The 18,793-nt window shown below is 42.6% G+C and overlaps 2 protein-coding genes across 2 annotated transcripts; one reads left to right on the top strand and one right to left on the bottom strand.

Moving 5' to 3' along the window:
• Positions 1-1,674: 1,674 nt before the first annotated feature.
• pkn3 (protein kinase N3) lies at positions 1,675-14,682 on the top strand. The gene is made up of 22 exons (XM_086170415.1): positions 1,675-1,870; positions 4,030-4,291; positions 4,510-4,676; positions 4,960-5,083; positions 5,789-5,940; positions 6,239-6,458; positions 6,577-6,744; positions 7,039-7,148; positions 7,906-8,049; positions 8,165-8,240; positions 8,962-9,115; positions 9,655-9,742; positions 10,235-10,287; positions 10,411-10,480; positions 10,612-10,703; positions 11,010-11,186; positions 11,282-11,344; positions 11,593-11,669; positions 12,297-12,439; positions 12,922-13,029; positions 13,124-13,204; positions 13,740-14,682. The coding sequence occupies exons 1-22, from the start codon at positions 1,850-1,852 to the stop codon at positions 13,938-13,940; spliced, it is 2,751 nt and encodes a 916-aa protein (XP_086026541.1). The 5' UTR covers positions 1,675-1,849; the 3' UTR covers positions 13,941-14,682.
• On the bottom strand, positions 14,667-18,641 carry zdhhc12b (zDHHC palmitoyltransferase 12b). The gene is made up of 5 exons (XM_086170416.1): positions 18,217-18,641; positions 17,743-17,882; positions 17,198-17,290; positions 16,732-16,898; positions 14,667-16,307 (listed from the first exon to the last, which is right to left on the bottom strand). The coding sequence occupies exons 1-5, from the start codon at positions 18,311-18,313 to the stop codon at positions 15,992-15,994; spliced, it is 813 nt and encodes a 270-aa protein (XP_086026542.1). The 5' UTR covers positions 18,314-18,641; the 3' UTR covers positions 14,667-15,991.
• Positions 18,642-18,793: the final 152 nt, after the last annotated feature.

Here is an 18,793-nt window from a genome sequence, read left to right as displayed (position 1 = left end):
GTTAAATCGCATTCGGGCATTTCAGCAGCAGGTATTTGCTAAATTGTCAATCTTGCTTTTTATTTTCCCTCTTTCTTTAACATGCTTGCCACCACTACGCCTATCTTCATCCAGCATAGCCAGACTTACCTCCACTGTGCAGCCTGGCCAGATATTGGGCGGTTACACTTTGAAAAAAAAAAAAAGTAAACTTAACAAAAAGAATTGTTGAAGAGTTGTGTTTAAAAGCTGGATGGCAGCCTCCATCCAATGTTCCTGCTCAGTTTTCAGACACAGTACAGCCTGCTGTGGATGCTAATAATTTGAAGAATTGTTGTATGAAACTGATTTCTAATGTGACTGTTGTTAATCATTACTGTTTCGATGTGTCCTGTTAAATTCCCACCTTGTTGCAAGTGGGTTTTTAAAATAAACCTTTGGGTGGACCCATCTTTTTAAGTGCCGATTTGTTTCATCAGTCAAGGTAGAGATTAGATAATGCATTTTTCTGCCTTGTGAATAGTGGCGTAGTTTATCATAATCCATACTTAGCTCATATTGTCTGAAATCTGTTTGGATTTCTTATGGTAGCGTGTCAATAGGCCAAGGGAACGGTGGGAAAGTGATGAATCCTTTCTTCTAAAATCCTGACCATTAATTGAATTCTTTTTAAAAAAGTTAGTCAGAAAGGTTCCTCTTGTTTTTTTGTTGTTTTGGGTTTTTTGTTTTTTTTTACACTTTTCATCAAATGATGTAATGAGGAAACTCTCAAACTCTGGCAGAGGTCATTGACTTTCCTGAAGCTTTGGAAGCCCAACAGAGCTATTTGATCAAGACATATCAGTTGGCATTACATGAAAATGACCCAAAGAATCGGAACGTCTATCTCTGATCTGACCTTGAATTGTTTTGGTTATTCCAACTGTCAAGTAAAAAGATTTTCTGCCATTTTATCAATTTTGAGACTCATGTTGGTCATTTAAAACATTTTTGCCAGCACATTTATTCAATATATATTTGAAAGAGAGAAAAAATCCCTCGAGAAATTTCTCAGAAATTATGCAAAACAATAACCGGTAAATATGGATTTTTTTTTAATCAATAAGAAAACTTTCTACAAATTAAACTGATATATTTGAAGGTCAGCTTGTTGGTCTGGTGAGACTTATTTGTATTTTAACTAGCTGTGAAAGGTGTTTAGATGTTTTTCACAAACATTTCCAATAAAAAGTGTAATAAAACTTGCTCACTGAATTACCTCAATGACAATTTATTCAATGGGAAGGCTACAAACTTGATGTGGTCTCTCACACTCACACACACACACACACATACACACATCAGTTCCATACTTCCTGGTTGGCATAATTCACAAGGCCAACATTACACTGACATTTTAACTTTAAATTGAAAGGTTGAATTATTATGCAAATTATACTTTTATGTAGCATTTGTCACAAGGAGCACCAAGTGTTGATCTAAACAAATTGTAGCCAAAAACAGGACACCGTGAAAAAGCCCCCTTGGAGTGCGTCATAGCAACGCTACCACAGGTGCGCCAGATAATGGAATCTGATTGGCTCCTGGTCGTGTGTCTGTCGTTCCTGCTCACCAATCAAATTTACCGCGGCCCGCCTGACGTCAGCGGTTCGTGGAGCCTCAACTTTTGCTCAGTTCAAATTTGTCCACGGAGCGTGTATGTCCGTGTGTGTCTGTGTTTTTTGTGTGTGTTTTTCTCCCGTAAGTACGGTAACGGCGGACGGTGAGCTTCACACCTGGCCGCCGAACGAACTACCTCACCCGGAGCCTTCCCACCTCCCCGGGACGGGGACAGACTGGGGCAGCTCGCCGGAGCCGGACGGATGTCACCATGTCGGGTCTCACAGTTCAGGTAAAGGTCAACGGCTACCGAGCGGGCTAAGGTTATTAATTCGACGTAATTAAAAATATGAATATATTTTAAATATGATGAAACAAACAATTAAGATTAAAAAAAAAAACATTGCCTTTACTTTGTCATAGACACACTGGATTTTCCTGCCTGTCTTGTTTTGCCCCCCCCCATTATGTCATTGTAGCAAGGTGTGTGATGACAGGTGGAAATCTCATGTGTCCTTTTCACTGTGTACCATGACACACACACACACACACACACACCTCCCTCTGACAAAGTCCCCAGCAATCTGTTCAGAGGAGTATTTCAGGCTGGACAACCCTCTCCAGCAAAAAAAAAAAAAAAAAAAGCTTTTAAATCCATTCATAGCCACACATTTGGAAAATTATTTTCTTGCAAGGTGTGTCATTTTGTGGCTACTCTTAAAGGCGATTATAGAATAATTGACAAGGTTTGTCACCTTTCTAATTTGAGCCTGCCTTTTAGTATGCAGAGAAGTTCTACATGTTTTGATGGGCAGGTTGTGCAACAGGAACGCCATGTCTGGTCTGAGGATGGTGACTGAAGGCCTTGGGCAGAAAATGCACAATGCGCCACCTAGCAAATACACTTTTGTAAATAGCCAACCAGACAGCAGGTTCACTTGAAGAGAAATGAAAAGTGCAAGTAAATTATGGAAAGCGCTGGTTGGGGGAACGTGCTTGGGCTGTAGGTGTGTGCTAAAAAGCAATGGATTAAATCAGTGGAAATATGTTCTCGAAAGCATTGATTTTAATTTAAGTTCAGACTCACATGTATTTCAAAATGTCTAAATGAATACAGATGACTAAACTTTGTTTTCCCACATATCAATTTTTGTTGTGTTACACTGCCTAAATGCTGGTTGATTGTATATTTTATATATGTATTTATCTATATATGTATTTTTTTTAATTGGTACAAACTGCTATGAATGAGGCCTCTACATTGACTTGGCATTTGACATCTTTCTATCCATTCTGCTTTGTTTTGAGAAAGCAAACTTGTGTTCGTCGGACAGTATTAAGGCAAAACATTGAATTCAGTCAACTGACGGGGGCAAGATTAAGTCTGTTAGCTTAATCTTACTACATAGTGTTGTTTATTTAACAGCATGTATAGTGGTAATATTGATAATAAGAGACCCGTATTTAAAATGATGAGATGTGAAATAGCTGAAGGACATCTGGAATGCCAAAGTTCTTCCTGTTTTTGTTTCTCAAATCCATTCTCTGCTTCTCCAATCTGTGTCTTCAAAGGTTTCAATCCCAAAGCAAATTTAAGGGATTAGTTGCAACCAACAACTGGAATTGTTGTCTGTCAGAAAAAAAATACAATTTATCCTGATTTTCAATGAGTTATTTGAAAAACGAATTTTCGCTGCTTTTCTCCTGTATTAAGTGGGAATGTCGTCTGAGACAAAGGTTTGTTGGGACCAGCGCAGTGTGGAAAGTTCAACAACTCGACCACAAGGGGGCGCCATTGTGCAGTTTGTCTCTGTAAAGACATTTCTTAGATTTAAGTGGCCTTCATTTGATGAAATCAAATGTTTGTTGTTGTTTTTTTTATAAATCAAATCATTCTAGGCCTACAAATACATATATTATAGTTTATCTTAAAGTATGAGACATGTTGTTTATAAATGAAAAGATTTGGGTATTCACTCTGTCTGGAGTTTTCCCAAGATGTTGCAATTTGGTTTCATTTAGCTAGAGACTTATGAATGAACAAATACATAAATTTGTATTTCACAAACCGATTGTCCAGTGTGCATGTGGTTCGTGATTCATAGTTTAGTGAATCAATGGAGTCTTAAGTTAAGTGATGAGTACCAAACAGAGACAGTCCCATATCGTCCACACAATATGCTGATGCAGTCAGTACACAATTCAGTAAAACCCTCACTGTTCTATATGGCAGTTACATCTTCAAAACATATTGTGAATTACTTTTCATTAAATCCCCCTTGTCCGAGTGACGCTTTCGAAACCACGGACAAAACCACTTACAACATCAAACCTCTTTATTCCCCTTTTCATTGCAGACCAGAACAACAACTCAACGACACACTTCTATCACGCAAACATGGAAAAAAAAGACCAAAGTTTTTCCTACGCTGTGTTTTGTTCTGCTTGCAGGGGCTGGACGAAGGGGACATTCTCGATCCAGTGTTTCAGCAACGTTTGGAAGATGCCCGTACTTCGCTCAGGCAGGAGATCCAGCGGGAGCTGAAGATAAAGGAGGCTGCCGAGAGGCTGCGGCGAGCGGTCTCCAATCGCAAGAGTGCGGCCGATGTGGAAGACCAACTCAAGGCCTCCAGCCGCAAGCTGGATCAGTTACATTGGGAGCTGCAGGAACTCAATGCCAGGTCTATGGCCACAGAGAAGGACAGCCCGGCAGGTTAGTGTTGTTTCTCGATCTAATGACAATGCCTGAACACTTCTTCCTTGTGAAAGCCTCCAAGATTTTTAAGAAATAAATCTTGAATGCTTCTTGCCGATCAAAACTGATTGTTTCTTCATGTTCCCGAAATTATGAAACTGTGCAGATTTCTACTGGGCGAGAGTTTCACAGAAATCGGCACACATACAGATATGTGTTTATTCATTTAAATGCAGATTGTTCGGGGGAAGAGGACAAGTCTCCAGAGTCGTGTCAGTGGGAAGAAGTGTCATCACCGCTGGCTAGTCGAGTCAGGACCTTGAAGAAACAGCTCACCATGGAAACCAAAGTCAAACAGGGTGCTGAGAACATCATCCAGACGTACACCAACAGCTCAGTGAAGGTACACACTGAACACACCGCAGATCAGTGGAAGACAACAATCTTTGTTTGGGATGTCCAAAATCTAAACCACGGTGTAGCCATTCTACTCAGATTTACTTATAACACAACATTTCCTTGAAGTTTTAAAACAATAGTTATAAGTTACTTTCAGCCAATGACACTTGAGCTCCTGTTCCATCGGTGGCGTCACTTATCGATGCTTAGCGGGCTTATTTCATAATCTGACAGACTGCTGTTTTATGGCTACTTATGTTTTAAGTTGTCTGGTTTTATATTTCCAGGACAGAAAGATGCTATCCACGGCCCAGCAGATGTTACAGGACAGCCGCACTAAGATCGAACTCCTCCGTATGCAGATCGTCAAAGTCAGTCAAGCCGTCGTCGACAAACAAGAGGGTTCATGTGGTGAGATCGTCTCGCTTTAATTACACGTCTCAGTTTAGCCTCGTAATCTCCGCTCAGAGTCGGGAAAGCCGTCAGTAATGTCATCGGTGACTAAACCCGAAGGATAAATTATCGCTGGGGTTACTTTGCATGGAAAGCAATTTGTTCACTCACTCCCTGTCAACTCGACTTGCTCCACTTGGAAGTTAATCCTCTGCTGGAACAGAATCCAACAGGCCTGCTTCTACCTTGATGGTTCTTATAATTTTGTCAACAGTAATCGCTATTATGATAACAACAAATGAAATATTCGGAACAGCACCCGCACTTTACAGCCCAAAACAAACAAATCTGAAACAGTTTAAATAAAAAAGCAAACCTTATTTTCTTATGATGTATTGCACATCATCGGTGTGTTTCACGGGAATTTGTATAAAAGTATAAAAGTGGCGTGATGTTATTTGTTTTGGCCCTAAAAGGACAAGGATTTCCCTGACTTCTTTGGTTCTGAGAGATTAAATTATCCCCTCACCAAACTGAAACTACAAAAATGAAACATGTTTTTCAGTCTCGGCGGTTAAAAAAAAATCGACATCTGATGACAACATGGGGCAAATATCCCCAAGGGTTTTAGTCACGACGCAGCGTGTTTGTATAGGATGTCGTCTCCCAACCAGTAGAGTATCTCCCAGCCTTCTGGTGATGCGTGCTCTCCCGTGTCTCCAGGTCACCTGATGGAGATGGTCAGCCCGCCGGGGCTGCGGGTGGCCGAGCTCCTACACCACATGAAGATTGAGCTGGCTGTGGCAGAGGGCGCCAAGAATGTGGTGAAGCAGCTGAGCGAACGTAAGATACAGGACCGCCGCATACTGGCAGAGGTGTGTACGAGAGGTGTTGCGGCGTTAGATGAAGCCCCACGTGGGATCTGATCACTTTGTCTCTTCAGAGAAAGTCAACACATTCATGCTCCGTGGAATCTATGATTTATTTTCTCATGATGTTTCCCTGAAACCTTATAAATGGCGTGACTCTTATTTGTACTTGAAGAGGGACAAGTATGCTTGTCAGCAATGTATTTCAGTCTGAAAATGTAAATAGATGAATGAAAAGTGTGTGTGTGTGTGTGTGTGTGTGTGTGTGTGTGTGTGTGTGTGTGTGTGTGTGTGTGTCCATCAGGCCCAGGCACGGATGGAGGAATCCTCTCAGAAAGTGGATCTGTTACGGATGTCTCTCGAAAAGCGGTTGACTGAGCTGCCTCAGGACCACCCCAAGCACTCAGCCATTAAAGAGGCGCTAACGCTGGGATCGTCCTCTTCCTCGTGCACGATGAAGAAGCTCTCGGGACGTCCCTCCTCTTCCTCCTCTTTCTGCTTCATCAAACCGGCCAGTCTGACCGGTTGTATTCAGTTTCGCAGCATCCGTTCAGTGAATTCCAACTCCCAAGCCACCACAACGTGAGCCCTTTAAACAAATGAAAAGTTCTTGACTTCGGTATCCCAAATGATTATCCTCAGGGCGGCTGGAGGTGTGTCTGATGGGCTGTCAGGACCTCCTGGAGTCCGTCCCGGGCCGTAGCTCAGCGCCCGTCGTTCCATCGACTCCCGGAGCCGACGGGAGGTCTCTCCGGCTGAGAGCAGGGCGAAGTGCCAACGGCAAGACGGCCAAGGCTGACGAGCTGTCCTGTAAGTCCACGATGGATGGGTCACTGTGTCCAAGATGACTGGAGTCATTTGTAAACACAGATAACCAGTGTCAATGCAGTGATTGTCTTAGGCTGTTTTCTTTTTTTTTTTTTTTTTTATTTTATTCCAAGCTACTGCCAGATTCTAATAATGACTTTGAGTGCCTTCATAGGGAACTAAACTATAGTTTTCCTCTGCCACAGCTAAACAATGAGCTGAAATTCTCTGATAAATATCAAAATGCGCAGTTGAAACTTCATCTCCTCTAATTCTGTTTGTGTGTTTGTGTGTCAGCGGAGATCAGCGCTCTGCTCAAGGTGGACAACAGGGTGGTGGGGCGAACACCCTGGAGGCCCCTGGGGAAAGAGGCCTGGGGCCAGAGCTTCAGCGTCGAACTGGAGCGGGTCAGTGGGGTCATCCTGCAACGGTCTCAATTATTCCGTTATTTCGTTTTTGCCGACTTTCTTTTTTAGATGTTTTTACAAAGAAAGACCATGTTTTAGTTGTGAGTCCGGATTAAATACATCCTTGAGCTGACTGACGTCATAAGAGAACTGAAATACTTATTTAGTCACTAAGGTCTTCTCTTAGATAGCAACTTTCGGTTTCACAGCATTTTTCACTGAATTATAATCACACACACAAAGCACAAGGAGCTAACCAATCTGAAATGATGTATCTGTAAAAAAACTGTCAGCAGAAAGATTCTGGATTTTAAAGAATTTCTCACTTGCACATTTTATTAAGAGAGACATTAATATGTGGATCGTTTGTCGCTGAATTCATGGATCCGTATAGTCGTCTGCCTTGATTGGGATTCACCGTATTTATCTTGTGTTTAAAAATACATTTAAGAATTCATTTAAAAAGAAAACCTTTTCAGGAGTTCATGTGGAATTATTTCCTTTCGACCGAACTCCCTACAGTCAGCCAGCTTTCTCCCTCTGTGAGTCAGAATGACCCTGTGATGCCCTGCAGGGTGATTCTCCGCTCATGTAATCCCACTGTTAATCCGCCGACATTTGCTGTAATCTGGTTTTACCATACATGCCCGGCAGCTCTGATTAAGACTCCTGATACGGCTTCCTATCGCCGTGTTTTACGAGCACTTCTTCAAGCTCGAGTTTCACGCTTAATCTCTGTAAATTGCGTGTGATTCAGTCCAGGGAGCTGGAAATTGCCGTGTACTGGAAGGACTGGCGAGCCCTGAGCGGCGTGAAGTTCTTACGGCTGGAGGACTTCCTGGACAACCAGCGGCACGGCATGTGTCTCCCGCTGGAGCCCGAGGGCGTGCTCTTCATCGAGGTGCTCATTTTTAAATCTCACCTGTGAAGAACGGTCCCAGAATCTCAAAACAAATTGCATTACACTGAACGAACAATGCAATCGGGCAATAATCACCTCCTCTGTTTATTTCCAGGTGAAATTTATCAATCCTGTTATTGAGCGGCACCCAAAACTCCAGAGGCAAAGGAGAATATTTCCTAAAGAGAAAGGTAAATTATAATAATACATTCTACCTTTACGTGACACGAAAGGTCACCATACCGACCTGTACATATACACAAAATACAGATTTGAAAGAAACAATAAAATACAACAATGGCAACAATACTAATTGAAATATACCGCAAAAAATAGCGCAAAAAAAATTCAAAACAATAAAAAAATAAAGGTGACAGCAGTTGACGTCAGATGGAATAGGTTGCTTTAAAGAGATAGGGTAGGCAGGTAGAGGGCATATTTGTTTTTTTTCACGATCGGTGCACTTTTAAATACCGCTGAATGTTTATTTGTTAATTTGAACCTTCTCAAGCGCAAAAAGGTGCTTTCTAAAGTGTTTTCGTGAGCCGAAAAGCAGTTATGCGGACAATTCAATGCTTTCATGAAACTGCCTGTTGCCAGGGCAACCTTCAGGAGCTTTCAGTCGTTTTTTCAGATAACACACAGTTCAAATATCTTAGAAAGAGCTTTTTCTGAGGACACCTAAATAAAGCCCATCAGCACACCTGCAGATAGTTTTGTGCTTGTTTTAGAACAGTCAAACTATGAAATATAAAGCCTGACTCATCTTGCAAATTTGTTATTTCAATCACGATGAATGATAACATTTGTCAGTACACGTTCTTGTGCGTTGCCACCATACTTTTTACATGTTAAAATTTCCATCAGGCATCATTTAATATCTCCCGTCTGATTTTCCTTTCGTCGTCACAGGCAGAGATTTTTTGCGTGCCGCTCAGATGAACATGAACTTCGCCACCTGGGGCCGCCTCATGATGAGCATCCTGCCCCCGTGCAGCTCCATGGAGCCCCTGAGCCCGCCGTTCACCGCCATAAACACCCCCGGCGACATCTCGTCTCCCGCACGGTGAGACCCGCAGGAGACGGCAACGTCCCGTCCTCTCGCCTGACGTGATCGAAGACGAGGGACGATGCAAATGCAGTCACTCAAACATCGCTCCGGGTTGTCAGAGACAGTAAATAGTGACAGAAATATGATTAAAAATGACCGATCTGTTTAAAAAAATGTGAAACTTTAATTTTGAAATGTGCTATAGGAATGGAAAGCGAAACCTGGTCCTTTTTGTCCATGTGGAATTTGCAGAGGGGAAAAAAAATTACAAAGTAAAATTTTGATTTTAAAAGACAATGATAACATTTAAAATTATATAAAAGAATTCATGACCAAAAGCTGTAAATGCTTACACCATAAACCGAAGACGGCAAGGTTCAGATGCTGTTAGCTGCAGGTTGAGCCGCTAAAATCACATTTATTCACCAAGAAACTGTTTGGTTACGGGCTGTGCAAACATGGATTCGACATCGTCGTCCGTGTTTGAAATCACAGCTGCTACTACTACTACAACTTTGAAACTGTATTATTACTCGTTCCCTTCATGTCTGCAGAGGAGCCACTGTGCTGAATCTGAATTTCAACGACGAACCTCCCAGATCTCCGCGTCACACCAGAAAGAACACCAAGGACTTTCGACGGGTAGCCCGCTCAGCCTGCCTTTCCCCTCTGCACTGTGTGCTTCTGTAGTCAAAATAGATGCATGAGAATTGACAATTGTCATCATTTAGTGCTATATTTAGACACGCTGGGTTTATTTTAAGGTTTTGCCGCCGATGTGCAACTTAGGTGTTTTGTATCTCGCTCAAGGTCTGCTTAGAATCGCTGATCCAGAGATTAGCGGGCAGCCTGCTGATACACAATAAAACAATGTGCTGACGGTAGATTTAGGTTTTTTTAAAAATAGAAAATGAATCATTTTTAAAATGTAAGCTTATTTTTCCTCTCCTTAAACACAGTTACACAAAATAACACACAATTATTGAATGACTTTGTGGCGTACAGTTGCGGCGTTTCTCTTCTCTTACATTTACCACTGACCTGGATGGTTTTGAACATTATAACATAGATAATAAATAAAACCATTTGTTTTGTTTGTTCCCGCGCTTCTCTGTTTCCGTGCTACAAAACCAGTCCCCGGAGGAAAAAAACCCGAGGAGGATCCACTCCGACCATCGCACTCCAAAGTAAGTCAAACTGGGGACAAAACTCATCTCAGAGACAGAAGACCGTTCTTCCTCTGCACTTCTGGAGGAGACTTTCCATGAATCGCTCGCTAAGACTCTGGCGCGTTGTGTGTTTTCCCGCAGGAAGGACGAGGGGCTACGGATCGAAGACTTCAACTTGATTTCGGTCCTGGGGAGAGGACACTTCGGAAAGGTAGTTTCAGCGGTGACCGTCTTGCACCGAACTTGCATTTCATTCATTGTCTGTTCAATGTAACAAAATCTAACATTAAGAAAAATAAGTAAATGGAAGGAAGACAACTGATTCCCCGTGTTTGGTTAAAGGTGCTGCTTGCCGAGCACAAGAAGTCTGGCAAAATGTACGCCATCAAAGCGCTGAAAAAGGGCGACGTAGTGACGCGAGACGAAGTTGACAGGTAATCCCCCTTGCAGCTTCATCTGAAATACAAGTTTGGCGTCTGAACAGTCTCGGGATCACCAACAGCCTTCTTCTGCAGCCTGCCCTCACGAGCATTCATCACAAAATGGCCAAAATGAGAGAAATGTTTTTTCCATTTATTTCCATTTATCATCATCCCGGTAAACCTGACCATATTGGGGTTATTTTCTTCCATCAGTGTTTTTTTTTTTTAATTTTTATTTATTTATTTTTTTTAAAACATTTATTTTATTACTCTTGGGCGAGATGATCAACATTGGATTTTTCATCTTTTATTTTTCAGCCTAATGTGTGAGAAAAGGATATTCGAAGTGATCAACGCCTCGCAGCATCCGTTCCTGGTCACCCTGCACGGCTGCTTTCAAACCGCCGAGCACGTCTGCTTCGTGATGGCCTACTCCCCGGGCGGAGACCTGATGAAGCACATTCACACCAGCATCTTCTCGGAAAAGCAGGCGCGGTGAGGACACACCCGCCCCCTCCTTCTTTGACGTCACGTCAAAAAAAAAAAACATCATTGTATTCTCCATCTCACCCTTTCTTTTCTGTTCCAAGGTTTTATTCCTCCTGCGTACTGCTGGGTCTGGAGTTCCTCCACCAAAACAAAATAGTTTACAGGTTCGTCCTTCTTGAGATGTTTCCACAGACAGTCCACTAAGATGCAACAATATCTATTCTATCTTAAACTGAAAAGAATACATTTTGTTGAATGCATCTTGTTCAGAGCGATCTTAAAATGTCAAGATGCTCCGCATTATGGTATTTATGGTTTCATTTGTGATTTTCATCACGAGAGCACAAAGCTGACGCTTTCACGGCCTCACGCCGTCCGACCTAACGTGCTCTACTGTGTCGGCGCCTTCCAGGGACCTGAAGCTGGATAACCTGCTGATGGATGCTGACGGCTTTGTCAGGATAGCCGATTTTGGACTGTGCAAAGAGGGTGAGACAATCAGCGCTATAATATTTTAACGATATTACAAAATGTGCTCATTGCAGGCGTGACTGAAAGAGGCGATGAAGTGTTTTCCCACATTCATTTTCTATAAATAGACATGAAGGCATCATCAAACCACCCTTTAATAGCATCTGTAGATAAAGCGAGTGGCTGATTGGCTTTCATTCAATTGCGGCATGCAGAGTAACTCTGTGGAAAAAAAAAAAACACAAAGAACGTGTTGGCAGATAAATTGCCACGTTGTACAGTAGTTGGCTTTTAAGAGCCTCAGAGAGGAGCAACTCATTAGCATCCTGCATCTTCTTAATCCTTAAAAAAGTTCAGCTTTTTGTCCTAATACGTTTAAAAATACGGATATCAAGAATTGGTGTTACAAAAATGCCATTTTGTACCGAACAACTCCGCATGACGTGAAACATGCGATCTTCTAACTCCCAATCGTCACACTTTCTGGCTGAACTCACTGACACAATTATTGTGGTTTCAAAATCCTTTTATTAATCTGCTCTGAGACCCGCGAGCCCGCCTGGACGGATCGATCAATCGACACAACAGTTTCATCTAGATTCCTCAAGAGGTAGATGTTTGCCCTCTTTCTGTGTGTGTGTGCAGGAATGGGCCACGGAGATCGTACCTCAACCTTCTGCGGCACGCCCGAGTTCCTGGCACCGGAGGTGCTGACGGACAACAACTACACCCGCAGCGTGGACTGGTGGGGGCTCGGAGTCCTCATCTTTGAGATGCTGGTTGGGGAGGTCAGTGTCATCGGCATTTCAAGAACGATTCCGACGCAAAATCCACAGTCCCGTTCTATTAGCGTTCTCGAAGCAAGGCAGACGTTCCCAGATCTTCAAGACAATCAACCGACAATTCAGTTGTCACAGCGCCATTGGAGGGTAGAAAAGTGTGCAAAGAGTAGTAATAGAAAAATATTCAAACAAGGATATAGATACAAAGTAACAAAGAACATGTGCAATCTGAACAACAGAGTACAAAATTGAAAAAGAAATAAAAGAAATGCCTTGTGCAGAGAATAGTTAGAAATAACAGGTGAACAGTGAACATGATGTTGGTAGTCAAGGTGTCCCAGAGATTGTATAAAGAAAAAAAATAGCACAGATGAAAGTGCTAATATAGTCTATAATTCTAAATATATTTGTGACAGAAACTTTATCCTGTGATTCCAGCCTCTTTCCAATATTCAGACTTCAAGTTCAGTATTGTCTTTCTTTCGCAGTCCCCCTTCCCAGGCGACGACGAAGAGGAGGTGTTTGACAGCATCGTCAACGACGAGGTGCGCTACCCTCGCTTCCTGTCCCCCGAGGCCCTGTCCCTCATTCAGGAGGTAAGGCTACGGCCATTTATTCAAAACATCTGCCAGAGTTTTCCCTCAGGATGTTCAAGCACAATATGTTACGTTACCCCGTCTTTGTTTTCAGCTGCTGGAAAAAAATCCCGAGCTGAGACTCGGCGGCGGAGAGGAGGACGCCGCCGCCATCAAACGACATATATTCTTCCAGGTAATTTTCAGGCCAGACACGGTTTACCTTCACGCACCTTTTTTTCTGTGGACAAGTACAAGAACACGCACTTTTGGTTCAATAGGGAAAATTCTTGCAGATTTGAGAACCTACTTAACATAGAATTATGATGTTTATGTTAAATATAGTGGTCCCCTCAGATGGGATGTCAGTGAAAACAGTTGTTTAATTTATACTTTTTGTGAAAGACTTCTTGGCGGTAACCAACCGCATGAACGAACACCCCTCTCGAGCGGAAACACACACCAACCTTGTGTTGTTTTATTTACAGCGTGCAGATTCTGCTCAACTGAATTAGTCAGTTTTAGTTTTTAATGTCATTGGAGTGTCCGGGTTGCACTGGAGGGTCAGTCTTAAACAAACAAGGGGACAGTGGAAATGTCACTCTGCGATATGGGTTAAAATCTACTACTTTTAGCTTCTTTGCTAATTATTTTCATTGTTTTTTGATAATTTCCTGGTCATTGAACTTCATGTTTACACATATATATATATATATATATGTGTGTCCCAGACAATGGACTGGGACGCTCTGCTGGTCAAAAAGGTGAAGCCTCCCTTCCTGCCGGTCATCAAGGCAAAGCAGGACGTCAGTAACTTTGACGAGGAGTTCACCGGACTCAAGCCCGTCCTCACACTCCCGCGGACGCCCTGCGTCCTCACCGCCGAGCAGCAAGACATCTTTGTTGAATTTGACTTCTCTTACATGAGTTGACCTCTGCGTGTGTGTGGCCTCACCTCGGCCGTTGGACCGATTTTAATTCGCCCGGAGCTTCGTCAACTTCGCCCACGAGTTGCTAATGCCCCGCGACTGCAGCTATTTACCACAAAGTCCTCCGGATCAAGAGGATAACCTGCCTTCAAACTAGACCTTAGATAAAAGCTGTCGCACCATTTACTGTTAACTAAATGAAGTCTTGCCTTGTTTTAAAATATATATGAGTACAAGCATTTGCAGTGATAAGCAAACGTCAGCACTGCCTTATTTATGATCTTAAAGAAACTGACTAAAGCATCAGCTGTTCCTCACACTTGTCTGCATAAGCTTAAAGATGTCGCTCACCTCTTTTGATGATGGTACGATCTACAATGTCATCGAATTGGCAAAGTTGTTGATTTAAATATATGGTCACTCCACCAGCTGCTCGCCAACTATGCAATCTGAACCAATACAACCGTCTTTGCAAACGTCAAGTAGAGGAGATACATTTGTGACTAACAGGTTAGTCTAAACCACTGCGCATGCTAGTTTGTGTAAATGGAGTGAACCGGAGTGCATTCCTTGTGTTAATCACACTTTGCACTGTGGAGATTTACTGGATGCAATCATGAAGATTAGACTTATACGCAACCAAACCAGCCGATATGTGCAGTGTAAACTACATGAAGGAAAACCCAAATGAATAAATTTCTATCAGATGCATATGAAAATGAGCCTCAGTCCCCTTTTGTGGAACATTTATTTGTCCATTAATGGATTCATTTCAAAAGAGTAAAAAACATTGCATAAAACTTCAAGAGAACGACATGAATTGAACATTGTAAACCAGAGCTCTGGAAGATGATCCAGTGTGCTGCTGCTGTTAATGAAATCCAATCACATTTATTGCTTTCTTACAAGATTACTATTGCAGAAGAAAACGCTCATAAAGGAAATACCAAACAATGTATTGCACTCAAAGCTATAGTTTTAACAGTTTTGTTCAGGATAATGTACAAAAATCTACAGCCATTTTCTGGTTCAAAGTGCTATTATATAATATGTTGTAAAATAGGTTTTTGTACATGGATGGATTTAACAGGAATAATACAGATCACACACTTTCTAATTAAAAAGTTTCCAAAAAGGATTTTACAGCTTGCACCCTTTGAAGCCTATAAAGAATAAATAAATATCAGCATTTTCAATAATTACTATGAAACAACTTTTCCACACTAAAAATTATAAATGTACTTCTAAAAATGTTCTTACTCTGGTGGAACAAACAACGGTTTTGGAGCTTCTACACATGCACCTAGAGCAGGCAGTTGTTCGATTGATATGGATATTTATCCTTTAGCAACAGTAAACTTAAGAATCAACAGTCTGTCAGTAACACTAACAGCCGGTCACTTACTGTACACGAGTGTGTGTGTGTGTGTGTGTGTGTGTGTGTGTGTGCGCAATTAGTTGGATGCCAGCAGACCAACTCTTGATCTCTGCCATCGGGCACATGGATGTTACACATGAGCACTTGTAAAAAGTCGTTGGAATGAGAAATATAGAGTGGGTAACCTGGTACTGAGGAGCCTTGGCTTCATTGTGGGGAATAAAGTGTTTCTTGGTGTCAAGGAAACAAACTGCAACCTTGTGGAGCCCTGCTGAGTTCAACGACTTCTCCTTGCAGACTATTTTCCAAGGGTGCATAGAAACACATCAGCCAAGACGGGCGCCTCAGAACAATCCAAGAGTCAAGTGGCCACACACTATCACAGATATATGAGGTGTGTTTGTCCTCATCAACATTTATTTGATTTGATAAATATTTAAGAAAGGCATCTAAATTCAGGGCCTACTAATCACAACCATTCAAACACAAGGAATGGGTCACTGCATGACCGATTAGATCGTTAAATAAATAATTTAGACAAAAGAAAAAAAAAAAAGGAGACCCTTGATGTTGAGAGGAGACAGCAGGGGCTTCAAAAATCCACCAAACAAATGAGAGGTTGTGTTATGGCACAACATATGTGCCTTGATAGAAGTAAACAACTCTCCAAAATGATCTACACCTGGTCGCTACCCTCTCTGAAGTACACCTGCTCCCACACCACCGTGCCCCACTCACAGAAAAACCCCCACAGGTTGCGGAGAGTCCCGCGGTCGAACGGGTTCTCGTCGGTGCCGCAGTGTTTGAGGTAGGAGATGCGGTGGCGGGACATGAACTCCCAGGTGGTGGTGTTGAGCGACACCAAGTAGAGGTGGGAGCCCAGCAGGAGCAGCACGATCAGCGACAGCAGGGCCACTAGCACAGCCACAGCCAGAAGCACGCCGTTGGTGCGCAGCCACAGCTGCCAGGTGGACCTGAAGCTGAAGCCCGTCCTGACAAGAAACACAAAGGAGGAGCGCTTCTGGTTACACCGGGGGCTCGGCTCTTCCGCCCTCCACCTCTCTGGTATGTCTGCCGCCAGCCTCACAAATCTTTTTGATGCTCCGAACACGCAGTCTGAAGATTTGGGAACCGCTTGTGGTGAACTCTTTTACATTTCTTACTGATCTTGCTCATTTTGAAGTCATTCTCAATGATTTTTAGGTCAATTCTTGCAGATTTCTGGCTCAACTTTTGGCTTGCTGTCTTTCGGGTTACACCAATGTACTTGAAAACTATTTACTGGAGAAAAAAAAAACAAAGAAAAGAACTTTAGGGATTTCTGAGGGCCTGAGTTTTCTGCCCCAGGGCACTGAGCGCTCTCTGGCCGCGCGTGGGTTAAATCAGGACATTAATAGCGTCTGAATGTCTACTCACCAGGCTATGTGCAGCCCCCACAGCAGCACCAGGAGCTGCACAGCCAAGTACAGCACAAACCAGCGGTGGTTCCTCTCGCCGACACAGTTTTCGATCCAGGGACAGTGATGGTCGTAACGCCGGACACAGTGCTGGCATGTTTGGCAGTGCTTCGACCTCATTGGCTGCTGCTCGAAATACAACGATAGCATAATTTTTGTTTTACTTCTTAAATATAGGCCGCACTCAAGCGGTACCTCAGGAAAATTGTTTTTTGTTTTTTTTTGCTGTGAAACGTTCCCTTCATGTATACCTTTATCACTGCATTGTCAGAAAAAACACATTAAATGGTAAAAAAAAAATCAAAGTTTCATTATGTAAAATGACATTGGTCAATTCATCAGGAAAATCTCTGCTCCTGGTGGCTATGGGTGTTTTCATCTTCTACATGTAAAGTATCTGTTAACTGCTGTGCGGAGCGGCTGACCTGAAGCATGCAGTGGCCGCAGCGTCTCTGGCGCAGGGATTTGGTGGTGGGTGGGATCATGTCCTGCTGCTCCTCCGTCAGTCCCAGCGTGAACTGAAAACAACAGAGGGGGCGGCTATGTTTGGACTTTGTTAATACACGATGCCTTTCTCAGCAGATTATTGGCCATTAATAACAATATTCAACCCCTAGAAGAACTCCCATTTATTTTACTTTCTCTCGCAACCCAACAATTTTGGTTTTGACAGAGCTCCTGGACAGCTGTTATGTGTTTTACGATTCACCCAGACTCTATCAACCAACACATAAGATTTATGGAAGAGTAGTCATAATAATACAATTAAATGATACAGTAAAAATAAACAGCCTCATTCAATATGCATCCCAGTGGTTCAGCATTGTGAGACCATTAGGGGAAGCATTTCAATAATGTGATCTAAGCTTAGAATTAAATAGTAGTTGTTAGCAAATATCAGCTGTTTGTTTGATTCTTGACACCAGCTTGATCCTGTTGAGACACAGGTACTGATAGTTTTACTAATTACCTGCAGATCGGTGTCGTCAGACACGATGAAGCCCGGGTCCATCAGAGATACAGCGAAATACAGTAAAACAGAGACCAGCACCAGGAGGACAAAGAGCACGGGCTGCACCAGCTGGCCCGTCTCCTCCTGCTTCTTCAGCTCTTCAACCAAAACACAGTGGGAAACATCCATTCGCTACAAGGCCATGACTTAAACAGGCTTGTTTTTTTGTTGATTTCTTATTGATTTGACCCAGTGCTGTAAACCTAAAAGAATATGCTTTATTTTTCAAGAATTGAAGTGATTTAGGGGGACAAAACAAAGTGAGTTGAGAAAATAATGAGATAAACAAATCAACATTAAAAAAAAATAATTAAATATCTGTAACCTGTCCTCAAAAAGCAAAGTACTGGTGTAACATACAGGTCATTTATGTATTATATTACAGTAACTACGATGGAAACAATGCTGGCAGGTAGGAAAGGTGAGACTTACCTGTGTCATGTAAGAAGAGTATTAACGTTATGACCCATGTCAGAATAACATGAGCTGTTCTTACCAGAAACCCTGTACCAAAAACATTTTTGAACATGATCCTAGCATGTTAGGACGAACATAGTGCTAAAGCGGACAGCTAACGTGTCGGACCCGGTTCCACTGTCGGAGCGCCTCCGTCCGCCGCCGCCGTCACCAGACCAGAGGGTGGCCGTCGACGTTAGCTAGTGGATTCGACGGTGTCTGTATCGAGTTTCTGCGCGAAACGCTGAATTCAAAGCAAAACACGAACATTATTAGAGGCTTTATGTTTAAATTACAGGCCGAAGTCGACGAATGTGCAATTTTAACGCTACACAAATCGTGCGCTTCAACGTATTTGTTGTTATTGTTTTTTCCCCCCCTCGTCGCCCTCGTAATTCTCAGCTGTGATTGGCCAGCATTGATCACGTGGTATTCCGGGATACGGTGGGCGCGAGGGACAAAATATACAAACAGGAAGAAAAATGGGTCAGTATCAAGTCACGTGACAACTCGAAATCCTGTATGAAAATATACCTAAATACACACACACACA

Source organism: Fistularia commersonii, chromosome 23 (genome assembly GCF_037954325.1).
Source record: "Fistularia commersonii isolate RoL2024-O1a breed Wild chromosome 23, RoL_Fcom_v1.0, whole genome shotgun sequence".
NCBI lineage: Eukaryota > Metazoa > Chordata > Actinopteri > Syngnathiformes > Fistulariidae > Fistularia > Fistularia commersonii.
Note: the sequence above shows the minus strand (reverse complement) of the source record. Positions and strands in the feature narration are given on the sequence as shown.